Source organism: Rhopalosiphum padi, chromosome 1 (assembly GCF_020882245.1).
Source record: "Rhopalosiphum padi isolate XX-2018 chromosome 1, ASM2088224v1, whole genome shotgun sequence".
NCBI lineage: Eukaryota > Metazoa > Arthropoda > Insecta > Hemiptera > Aphididae > Rhopalosiphum > Rhopalosiphum padi.
The window spans coordinates 19,610,424-19,623,855 of NC_083597.1; the positions used below are offsets into that span (position 1 = coordinate 19,610,424).

The window sequence follows — 13,432 nt, forward strand, 5'->3', positions numbered from 1 at the left end:
TTTATAATATCTTTATAGGATTTTATTATAACATACTTGTTTACTAGTGCTCGTGTGAGTCCTCTGATGATGAGGAGTTGCATTTATATAATTGGGTATATCTTCTATACCATTTGGACTAAATAATCTGTCTGTGGCTGACCTTTGACCATTAGTACGATTTCCATGCATTGGTTTTGTGTTTCTATCAACACGAGGCGGTAGATCTGGAGGACCATTACCGTTTACCATTAATGTTGTGTGAGTAGGTGGACCAGCCATACGTAATGTTTGAGGAGGCTCATAACTTGCCTATTAAAATGAATTCACTTATATTAGGTTAATATAATAAATATTTTATTTTTTTACTAAATGTAGAGAATAATAATCTGGTTATCTTCAAATAAAAAGGAAATTAGTTTTCTATTTTAGTACATTTTTTTTATTATAACTTAATTAATAGTTCATACTTGTTTAAACACTGATGGTGAATATGGCGGAGGTGGATTATAGTTAGGAATGGCTGAATCATCCTGAGTTGTAATGCTTGGATCACTTGAACTTTTCACTAGCCTTGAACCAATTGCAGACGGACTAGCTGCTGCAGTAGAAGTTGGGGATGCTAATGTTGTGTTACTAGTCTCCATATCACTTTCGGGAGATGATGCATATGACAAACGTAAGGAGGTCATCGGGAATAACAAATCATCAGACAGATTTTCTTCAGGCTGAACACATAATACATGCGACATACACAAAACAACATGTTAGTAACTCACAATACATAAATTAGGTTATTTACAAACACAAATTAAATAACGTTAATAAAGGACACATTACTATGACATAAAGTTATCTAATTAAATGATCAAATATCTAAAACTGGATATGAATTTAAATAGAAAATAAGAATAGAAACATTTTTGTAATAATGGATCAAAAGTAACAAAAATTCTTTTCGTAATTATATTAGACATTAGTTATTAACAACTAAATATAAAGTAAATAATATATTATAAAATAAAAGTTAATGATTACCTAGTATGATAATATCTATTAAAAAATAGTTTTTGTTATGTAAGATCAAATAATAGATAATTAAATTACAAATAAACTGTTAATCATGCAATATATTATATTTTAAACAGCAAAAGTACATACAAGTAGTTAATTAGAATTTCATATGTAACCAAAAAAATCATTTGGTTTTCTAGCATAATCAGTATCACTAGATATAACATAAGGATCACAAAATGGATATGACATAGGAAGCAAATAAAGATCCGATAGGAAGTCTACAGTCTATAAATAATAATATATTTATAGTTTTAGAATACTATTTTTTTTTTAAATATTTGTATCATTTAATATTTTATAATAATAATACCTTAGTCTCGCTGACCCAAGTAGGAGAACTCTGGTGCTTATCGATTAGTTCTCGAAGTTTGCGATACCAAGCATCTCCACCATTTAGAGTAAGTGATGAAGTAAATACATGCGACCACACTTTTTCTAATTTTTGACATTGTTCTAATAACTTTTTACTGCTCTTGTGTGCAGTTCTATAAAATATAACTAATTATTAGTATAAATGTACATACAAAATAAATAAATATTAAATACTCATTACTTTGGTAATCCAGCACGTAGTTCCTTGATCACTTGTTTGTTATCAGCTCGCAACATTATGACTATAGGATAAAATTGAGCATAGTTTAAACGGTCTACAGCATTTGGAGTGACATCTAACAAGGCATGTTTCCCCCGGTCCATGATATCACGAATAGCACTTAACCGTATTATACCACTGATTTTCTTGCTACCGTCAGTAGTGTTGTTTTCAAGTTCTAATAAACCAAATCAATTTATTATTATTGAAAATTATGTCAAAATATAGATATTTTATAGAACGTTAATAATAAAAAATAATAATACTTACGAGGAGATAAGAATTTGTCAGGAAAGTCTTTGGTAAGTTTTTCTCGAGCAATATCCGATATCGGTCCAAACAAAACAACTGGTCGCACAAATCCAGTATGACTCAACACCACTTTTTCGTAGGCTGGAAACTTGCTTATACTATCCCCAAACACCACATCATCCCAATTTTCCTATAATAAAAAGTCAATAAATACATTTCCTCATAGAATAATGTATATAATATTGTTACCTTGCTCAATGATTTTGATCTGCGGTGATTGTGTTTTCGGCGTCTAAAGAAACCCCCTTTACTTTCTGAAGCATTCATTTCTTTCTTAGTAGCATTAAACTGTGCTGTAGCTAGTTCTTCCGCTCTAGCCTTATTTGGTATTATACCTTTTTGGACTTCTTGATTGTTTCTCCCAATACGGAATACTTGCCAGGAACCAACTACACCATTATGCAATGTGTCCATTACATGGAACACATCACCTTTACAGAAGCTCATTTCACCTTTGTTCGGTTGTTCATAGTCAAAATGAGTCCTATGAAGTTTTACACATGCATATTAAAAAACACTGTTGAATCATATATTTTAACCTGGTTATTAATTACTTGATATGAAATGAATCGCCTCGTTGATTGTTCATAATTTGTTCATATTGATCGCGCCTGTGTTGAACAATAAGATGTATTTGATCTTGGAGGCTCAACAAAAATAGCACAGCTTCTTCACGAGTCACGCCTTTCATATCCATATCGTTTACTTTTAATATCTTATCACCTGGTTGCAGACCTTGGGTGAATGCAGGACTTCCTGGTTGTACAGCAGTGACAAATATACCGACTTCGTTGCCACCCGTCAAACGAATGCCAACTGACCCTTCTTTTTGGAATGTAATAAACCGAGGATCAGGCCTATTGATAAAATTCAAAATTTATTTAATTGTTTATCATAAATGATTTTATAATTAATAACTAACTTTAAATGTTTTGATTTTTGAGGTAACGTATCTTCATAAAACTGTCTAGTTGTGCTGTAATAATCTGTAAAAAAATAATAAAAATAGTATTTAAAGGAGTATTTTTTTAGTTGTAATCAGACATATTCAAGAATTTTACACCTTAGTTCTATTTTTTTGATCTCCCTCCCTTAAATACCGTTATCAATTTTTAAAGACAAATAATTCATTTTTTTTATATATATTATTGGTAAACAGTAAAGGAAGTTTAAGGCACAAAATTAAAAACAAATAATACTATACATAATGTACACGTAGTACTACTGTATTAATTATATTTTATATTTATTTTTTTTATAACTTAAACGTATTTATAAGTTATATTAGTATTAAAATCATTTAACTATTAATACTTTAATTTTTTAGAGCATTTAAGTGACTAAATTTGTTTATAAAATCATCATATTCCAATACTTTGATGGATGTACGGTACTAATAGTAGATTGCAGATTTGTATACATTTGCATATATTTTCTGGTTTAATCATATCACTTTAGGTAATTTTTTTTTATTATGAAATACAAAAATCTAAGCCACATTTTGAAGAAAACGGATATTTAAATAAAAATATGTGTAAATCAAAATTATTATTTGATTGCATTTTATAATTTACATTTGTACATAGCAGTGAATTAGCCTTACTGTCAAAAATAAATAAAAGAAGGAACATTATTTTCTAATGATTGTTTTGTTTTTATGTGTATGAACATGTAAAATTTGTACCTTCGGGTCTTGGTGGTGGCGGTCGCGGAGGTTCCGAATGATCTTCAGCACCACTTCTACTACGACCATGGTTGTATGTAGGTCCCAGATCACCGTTATGTAAATTGTTGGCTATAAAAGAAAACACTGTATTTATATTATATTATGGGTAACATTATGTAATCCTCCAATTACCATGTAGGATCAATCTTAAATAAGCAATAGTGTAAATTTTTCTTTACAAGCATTAACGTGGATACTGAATAATATATTATAATCTATAAATCGTATAACTACTTTTAAAACTTATTCGTTAAAATAATAAAGTAACTTGAAAGTCTATGTATGAAAAACATTGTTTACAATAAAACACGCTCAATAATTTTTAAAATTTTAAATATTTTTAGTATTAATAGTCGATTAAATTAAATACGAGATTTAATATTTATGCATTTCGAATTTCGAATTTATTGTTAAAGGTTATATAAAGGTTGAGGCGAGAAAATGTGTTCTGCACTATGATAAAAAATTAAGCTAATTTATGCAGCAACACGCTATACAATATGCATGTAGAATATTTTTAATACCAGACGTGTTGTTGTCCATAGCAGATGTGGGTCTGTCCAATTGACTCAGAGAAACTGAATCCAATAGCGGGTTACGGGACCGTCCACGTGGCGCCAAATTACTTTTGGCTTCTTCCAACATACTCCTACTAGGTGGCTGTACATACAAGTTTTGTGATGGATACGCTGAACCGTTAATACCGTCCATGTAGTTGTTGTTTTCTATAATATTCAATAAACGAAATAAAACAATAATAATGTTAATAACGAATGTTTTGATTTTTTTTTTTCAAATCGAGTCAAAATAATAGGCACTTTCTCATCTAACTAATTGGCATCCTTTAGACAATATTTTTTATTATTTTTATATTATAAAAAGTTATTGTGCCAACTCGTCTTAATATACCTTTCGTATGCAGAGATGTCGGTTCGGACGAACCGGAATATTGTAAGACATGTCCGTTGGCACTCCCTTCCCGTCGCACGGTCAAACTCAGTTTGTCTTTGGTCGATTCGATCAGTCTCCTAGCTTCTTTGAGCGTCATGCCATCCACCACCGAATGATTGTTGATCTTTAACAACACGTCACCTTCCTGAACGCTGTTATCACCACCTTTTGTCCCTTCTTTGATGAATATCCTGCTGCCCAAAACGATTCCGAAATCTAAACGCAATAAAATATTTAATATTATGAGTATATTATGTATATACATATTATATAATATGTAATATGTATCCACTATCAGGCGCAGATCTAGAAATTAAATAAAGGGAAGGCTAAATGAAAAAAATTACTTCATGCACATTCTAATGATTCGCTTTCAAGATAATATACGAGTTCACAGCGTATGAATTCGAAATAATTGAAATCCCCCGTTTGTTTTGTATATAGTTGTATATAAACTTATATAATTTAAAACAAAAACGTATTAAACAATAATAACCTATTTATAATAGGTTCGTTCCTTTTATAATTTAATTAAGAAAACGTCAATTTGACTTGTATACTAATGTTATAAGTTATAACTCTCCAATCTATTTACTGCAGCCTAATATTTATATATAATTCGTCTAAACATCCAAATAATTACCGTCTTTTTTCCTGGTTTTATTCAGATGAATGCGCAGCGTGTGTGGCGTGTTTGAGGGCAAAACTAGACGACGTCTCAGCGATAATGTTACGTTCTCGCCACATTCCCTCAGCACTGCAACAGCCGTACCGTATTCGACATTGTCTAGTGACACACCATTGGCGGTCATTATCCTGTCGTTAACCCTGTAAGTGTAAAATAAAAATCAGCGTCTATCAAATGCAGGGACATATCCATATAATATCATAGAAGAGGATTGATCCACGTTAAAAGCCATAATGATAGTTCTGGTAATAATTTAAAACACTCACATCAGTTTTCCTTCGGCGGGACCGGACTTCAATACATCGGATACTGCTATTGAAGGATCACCATTGGCAAAATGAGGATTATCTCGGCCACCGCTGACTGCAATTCCAAACCCGTAACCGGGCACACGGTTCAGAGTGACTTGATGAAACTCCCAGACGATACGATCTCCATTCTGCAGCAAAAAAAAAAAACAACATTTAATACTAATTATTCGACTTTAAAATACGAGTATATTATGTGGTATATGATACTCGTTAAAGAATATAAACAAATAACAATTATTATATAAGAAACATAAGTATGTAACAATAATATATATGATGGTGTTGAAGTGAGCGGACTTTAGAGGAAGAGTAGTGGAGAATTGCTTCTGAACACTCAAAAAACGTCCGTTGTTTTTGAGTTATAAATATTTACATTTTAAAAATGTATAAAATATAATTATAATAACGAGTGAAAAATATAATATACAAATAACAATAGCTATTATTTATTTTGTGAAGCGTGAAATACCTACAGCAAAGAGCACATGAGTTTTAACTCAATCTTGCATGGCGTGACTATAAATTAAAAATTCAATGCTAATAATTCTACTATGATGTATACTTCATATAGTTTGTACAAATAGTATATAATACATATATAAATATATTAAACAGAAGCAAACGTTAACTTTCCGATAACTAATTATGTTTAGCGAATTAAAAAAATAATAATAAAAACCTAACAATAATATTCAATTAAAAATTATATCGTTTGAACTGTAATGTTCGTATAAAAAGTTGTGTGTGCGTGTACTCACATATTAACACAAGCAGATCCACTACTCACAAGTAGGTTGCTCTCCCTAAACATCCTTGTTTGATTAAATATCCAACAGGGACAAATAATACATTCTCAATTGGTATACAATATACATGTATTTATACTAGGTATGTGACCTATTTAAAAAAAAGATATTTTGCTCTAAATTTTCAATCGTTATTATAAGTAACTACCTTCTATACCTATCTATAGAAAAGCGTATAGAATAAAAATAATCTAGTTTATACGTAACATTTTTACACATATAAGAAAAAAAAATTACTTTCCTATATATTATATATACTTATAGTCATTATAATGCTAAATCATTGAAAAATATATATAATTACAATTCAAAAATGTCAATCGTCTACCTGGGGCAATAAGTATAGACAGCAATAAACTAATAACATAACCTGGATTTCTACCGTATAGTTATAAATATAGAAATATATAATTATCAGAACAAATTTAAAATCTTTATTTTATCAGTGCACATAAAACTTACCTAGTGAACACTAACAAATAAAATGACTAAATGCTAAATTACAAGAGTTCAGTTAAAACTTAAAACGATAAAACTACATGATATGAAATCAACCAGTGTAAGAAAACGTCATGCCTGCATAATGTTATCTTCGTCTTACCAACGTAAAACAAAGCACATTTCGCGTTCAGTGGAATCAATTTTAAGCTATTAACTTTAACATTATCAAACTTAAGGGTAAGAAATAAGAATATTATGCCTATATAATATTAGGCATCACGTAGGCTTTTATTATTTATTTTATTTTTATTTTTAAGTGAGATGAATATTTTAAAGTTTTAATATTTTATACAATAATATTCTTGACATTTACACTAAATTCACGCGTACTTATACAAGGACATTCAATTTTCTTGCGACGAAAGTAGTGGCCATTAAATGACAAGCTCTTTGGATTTTAATTTTTAATTAATTTTGTTACACATATAATTTTAAAAAATTTATGTAGTACATAATAATAAAGTGTACTTCCACATCGTTGGCATTGTTCCCGGAAACAAATTCATAAAATATTTATAAATATACAATACACGAAATAAATATATGTACGGAGTATAAGCAACGTCAAGTTTTAACTATCTGCAGGTGTGAACAAATAGCTTGCTAGCCGAATCCATACATTCGTTTATTTGTAGATAGAACCCGTTGATAATAATTATTAATTAAATAATACATCACTAGACTGTGCGTAGTGATGGTAGGGGTGTGATAGAGTCGACGATGTCACTGATCTGACTATTTATAGATCTGAATTTTAATAGGAGAAAGAGTACGCCTCTGCCACTGATAATCAATAATATAAAACTATCAATATGTATTTGATTATTTCGTCGGTACCTGCGTTGATGTCAAGACTTGACTGATTTGTATGACAATAATAATTTTTCGGGATTTCTAACTACCCGCTACCTTATCTTATCTGGAAATCATTACTAAGTTTGACGTCCTATCCGTCGTAATAGTGATATATTCTGTGGTAATTTTATATAAAATATGGTTTATCGCACTTACCGCAGGTAACAAATACAACTTACATATTATTACTTATTTAATATAGGTATTAACATCACTAAATCAAAACCTAAAGTGCAAAATGTAAAGTTTTTTTCAACAAGCGTATTTTCAAATTTCTATATATATATATTTAAAAATAATTCTATTTATGACGGCAATTATTTTAATAACTTTGAATTAACGTTTTTTACCTTGTCGTTTTTTTACTGATTATAGGGTGATTAAATTAGTGAAATAACAGTTCCAAATTTAAAATAGAATATATTAACTCTTGTCTCTTCATCATATCTCAATATTTTATACTTTAATATCAAAAAGTGTACGCATCACTATTGAAATAATATTAAATAATATAAAATTTGAATAAAATTGAATTTTGATGTAAATTACAAACGTAGTTCAAAAACGTTAGTATAAATTTGTTTTAAAATATGATTTTTGTTAAGTCTGGTGAAAATTGAATATAACCATTACAATATGCTATTTGTGTCACTGATATCGATTTTTGTAAGGTACACGACAATCTTGTCTCAGATATCATATTATATTTATATAATATATACTGATTTAATAATTTTATTGCTTGCAAGCGCCTCCAAATGTGTAGAAATAAAATAAAATTTAAATAATAATATTAATAATAAAATACCAGACGTGAGTGTTTTTACACATCATAGTCCCATTTATATAGACATGTTTCAAGTAAACAGGGGCGGCGCGGCAGTCACTATAATATCATGTTAATATATTATAAAAATATATATTATAATATGGCGTAGAATAATATATTAAATGGATCGAGAATGGAAAAAAATAAGAATAGTTGCTACCGGACTAAGTTATAAAGCCGCAATGATAATAATTAAATGTATACATATATATGAGATTGATAATGATTTATAAACCTACTAAATTTCTGGTGTATATATATATATATGATAATGCATGTATGACGTTGGCATACATTGGGGTTGGGTAGAATAAAAACGCATTTTTCGCTGATGGTGGACGTGTGTGTGTGTAATAAAAATTATTATTGTTATTAGTTTGTACGTCCATGGACCATGACGATTAATCATAAGATATAATAATTGACTACGTACACCGGTATGCAAACCCGAAGAAACTGTTTAAAAACGTTAAAATATTATAAGGATAGGATTATTTAGTGTAATAAAAAATCGGTTGCGGCGGTCTTTTAATAACCGGAACACGCGATGATCTGGTTTTGTTAATATTATTATTATTTCTAAATACATATTACCACAAATAACACACTTCGTTATTGTCGGGGATCACATATGCAAAACGACGGTTTAATTAATAAGGTAATGATTTATATTTTCTACTGCTCGTACACATACTATTTTTTTAATAATATCTTCGTGATTGCATATAAAATTGAATACATTTTATATGACATATTATTAGTATACACTATACACATACTGTGAATGCCAGATATCTCGATTTTTATTTTGACGACATCAGCGATTACGTAGGCGTATTTATTCAAACAAGGTTTTGTAGTTTTATATTCAATAAAAAAATTTAATTAGTAGTGATAAAAATAATAATCGTAATCACTTAATATCATATTAATATATTATGTATATTATTATATTTAATCACACGAAGACAACGCATCACGCATATTCGATTAGGTTGTTGAACCAATAATATTACAAGCAGGCAGCGTGCGTAACAGAAATCAATTCGTAAAAAGTACGTTTTAAACAAATTCGAATCATCTGTACTGAATGTACATAGACACGTATTATATTATAGTTTTCGGTGTAAATTATTATATCGATAAACTGGTTTCTTGAGATGGAATTCTCATTTCTTGATAATAGTAATGATCGGAGTGTTAAATAAAATGTTATATCAGTATATGAATATTTTATGATTTTATATTTTGACCTTTGGCTTGGTCATGATACACAAAACGAAAATAATCACAGTTTTTGACACAATAATTGACATGGCACTGCTCTGTATTCAATAATTTATTAAAATAACACGTAGTCAAAACCAACGTTTCAATGAAGAAAACGTTAAAATTATTGAAACTATTAAATCGATAATACTACGAAGCAAAACAACGGTCGACAATTTTTTAACAGTTTTTAAATGTTTATGTACAACAACACAACACATAAACAAGTCGCAAGGAATTTACAATAATAAACTAAAATGGATAATAATAATAATAAAAATTGAATATACGTACATATAAGACTTGTTTTAATATTATGTGTGTGGCAAGTTTTGCGGTCAAATAACGAAAAGCACTTGGACGAATGGGAGAAAAATACTATACAAACAACAACACGCGTGTAAAGAAAATAATATAAATAATTATTACGTGATAAACAAATTAATTTAAAATAATTTCGAACGTCTTTACTTTCTAAGCAACCTGTCGAAAACTGGTTGTACGTATTATATTTGTATATTGAGCCATTGAGGCAATAATTTAGTTCTGAGCGAAAATCCAGAATCCGGTCTTAATAATAATATTATATTATAAATTCATAAATTATAATATACTAGATTCTTCTCCGTTCAGTTTTCTTATCTTATTTAGCATTTAATTCAGTTAAGGTTTTAGAAAACAGTTGATATATAATATTATTACATCATTGTCACATATAGTGACACAAACTCACACGTGCGATATAAAACGACGATAAGTAATAAATAATAATACAATAATTGTAATAGTTGCACATTAGTATTGTTTGTTATGACTTTACGAGTGTTACGACGAATATGTCTAGATTATCCGCAATTTAACCGTGTATAATACGTGCTGAAAATTAAAATTCGCGGGATAATAAAACTTGTTCGTAATACCAATCTCAATATATATTATATAGGTACAAGAGAAGTAGATTGAGAGGTATTGTAGGCACGAATACTGAATAATCTGACAACGACTTTTTTTTAGAGAAACCATTGTACAGCTAAATCAAAAATTCATACAGAAAATAGCCTGAATGAAAGTTATTCATTATATCCTGTTTATAAACAGGAATACTATTTTTTCAAAACTTGAGAATGGAGCAAACAAAATATGGAAGACCAAAAATTTAAGGACAAAACTGAAAAACTATACTCTGTCGAGAACGCGCCAATTCCACGCATCTCTTAACGACACTCTACTGTCAAAATCAGTTCCATTATCATGCGGGGATGTACAGAAGAATCAATTCCCGACATGTTCTTTCGCTGTACAGAGATTATAGGTAGATACTTATTTTTATTTACAAGTATGAGTAATAACACAAATTACACAGATATAGACGATAAACTAGATTGCTAACTCGTGATAACACTTGAAGTTAAAATCTACTATTTTTGTGGGAATTATGGATCACCCGCATGTGTTGTCCAAGTGTTGTCTCGGTCAGCTAATTGTGGTGTCTTGGGTGGCAGTCGCGAAAGTAACCTTTGTCTCATATAACAGGAAGGCTGGTACCGAATTGGTTCCCGAGCTCCAACCCCACATCCCGAATTGGTTCCCGTTTGAAAAAGGTATTTTATTAAGTTAAGCCGAATTGGTTCCCGTTTAATTACGCACATTTTCCTTCTCAATTTTACAAGCTTAGGACTGTCAACTTAAAAGTAGGCTTGGTTAAAAATGTGCGTTAATGTGTGTTATAAAAAAAAAGATAGAATATATACAATTTTAAATCGTTGATTTGGAAGTCAACTATAGTCTTATTAATATAATCAGTCATACAATTTTCCAAGTACTTGTTGTTTTTGTTGTTGTTTGCTAGTTAGTTTTCTAGTATTATTACTTCGAAATTTTATGTAATTTAATGTTTGAATGCTATTTAAAGTTTCCATAAAATAAAATATATTAGGATGGGCACTTGTAAATTCTTTATTCAGCTTTGAATGGAACGATTCGCAACAATTTGTAGTAAATTAAAAATTACCTGTACGCAAACGGGAACCAATTCGGCTCAACTTAATAAAATACCTTTTTCAAACGGGAACCAATTTGGTTACTCCCAACAGGAAAGTACCAAATATTTTTATACTGAAAGCATATTTTGCTATGCCTTAATCATAACTTATGACTTATGAGTTATGACTAATGCGACATACGATAATATAGTAATAAATTAAGATATATACTAAAAACAAGAAATAAACGGTGCAGCAAACTGTTTTTTGTAATCGTATATTGTATTATAAACATTTTTTTATTACTAATTCGACTAATTGAAAATAAGCGGTAATTTTTTTGTATGAGCATTTTTATAGATATATTATATTGTACTTTACATTAAAACTATCCTATTCGATTGATATCCATTCACTTTGCCAGGCCCACCCACTTTTCATCTATATCAAATACATCATACAATAATATTAATATTACAAGTTGTACAGTAGTCGTCTCATATACCTATCGACAAACTTCGATCGTAGGTGTTTATAATTTATGTAATATTCATTATAGAGATGAATATTGTTATGAGTTGTGTTTCACGGCCACTGAGATATATGGCACTATTATAATATAAACATGTATATTGTATACATATTACACATATTCACAATGAAATCTATTTGTATATATCTAATACCTATCGGACCAACGGCCACGAATTGATTTCGATAATTCCCACGAGGGGTAAGGGAATACACTAGTGTTTAGTATGTATAGTGTATACGTATTAATATATCCTTACGACAAGCGTTACCACGGCTGACCGTGACTGCTGCAATGTGATAAATATTATAATCGAACGCATACTATATAATAATTATATTATATTATATTATTTTACACCCCACGGTGAGAAGAAAAAAAATCGTACTTAACAAAATCGACGGTTCTATGTATTTGTAAAACATAGATTTTATAATATAATAAAAATAATTTATAAAATGTATTGTATAATTCTATATAATATACAATGTAGTAAGTTACGCGTAAGAACGAATCCGATGAACCCATTATACATATTATTATTATGTAGTCGGACGAGTCTAAACAAAAACGTGAGCCGACGAACAGTATTCGAAAGATAAAAAATAAATTTTCAGAATTTTTAACTGTTCTACCAACCGCCATTGCAGTTGTCGCCGTCTTACAGTGTGCGGTAAGGTTATACACTGTTAAACATCCAATATAAATAATGATACGATATATAATATAATATGTATATTGTAATGAAAAAATACCGTAAACTGCCGTTTCGTGCGGACGCGGGACGACAGCACCTATACATATGAGTATATGACAAATAATATATAATAATAATATAAAGTATATACCAATACATTATGATACATACTATATAGACATATTACGATATCCTTGCGGTCATTAGCATATTAAGATGACAGCGGCTGCGGATCATATATTTTTCGTAAAATACGTATAGAATTTTAAATTATTATTATTTAAACGAGAACAAATACGAAAAAAAAAACAAATAATACATAAAA

General features: G+C 29.5%; 1 protein-coding gene across 4 annotated transcripts in view; it reads right to left on the bottom strand.

Annotated features, from left to right (window-relative positions):
- Window positions 1-13,432, bottom strand: part of LOC132924557 (tight junction protein ZO-2) — a 40,575-nt gene that overhangs the window by 2,224 nt on the left and 24,919 nt on the right. For all 4 annotated transcript variants that reach the window (XM_060988954.1, XM_060988938.1, XM_060988962.1 and 1 more), the window contains 13 exons: window positions 5,592-5,764; window positions 5,281-5,465; window positions 4,596-4,853; window positions 4,211-4,411; window positions 3,645-3,755; window positions 2,883-2,946; window positions 2,515-2,817; window positions 2,150-2,444; window positions 1,919-2,090; window positions 1,610-1,826; window positions 1,367-1,541; window positions 450-707; window positions 37-291 (listed from right to left, as the gene is read on the bottom strand). In XM_060988954.1, coding sequence (XP_060844937.1) covers window positions 37-291; window positions 450-707; window positions 1,367-1,541; window positions 1,610-1,826; window positions 1,919-2,090; window positions 2,150-2,444; window positions 2,515-2,817; window positions 2,883-2,946; window positions 3,645-3,755; window positions 4,211-4,411; window positions 4,596-4,853; window positions 5,281-5,465; window positions 5,592-5,764 — 2,667 coding nt within the window. The remainder of the gene's footprint in view (window positions 1-36; window positions 292-449; window positions 708-1,366; window positions 1,542-1,609; window positions 1,827-1,918; window positions 2,091-2,149; window positions 2,445-2,514; window positions 2,818-2,882; window positions 2,947-3,644; window positions 3,756-4,210; window positions 4,412-4,595; window positions 4,854-5,280; window positions 5,466-5,591; window positions 5,765-13,432) is intronic.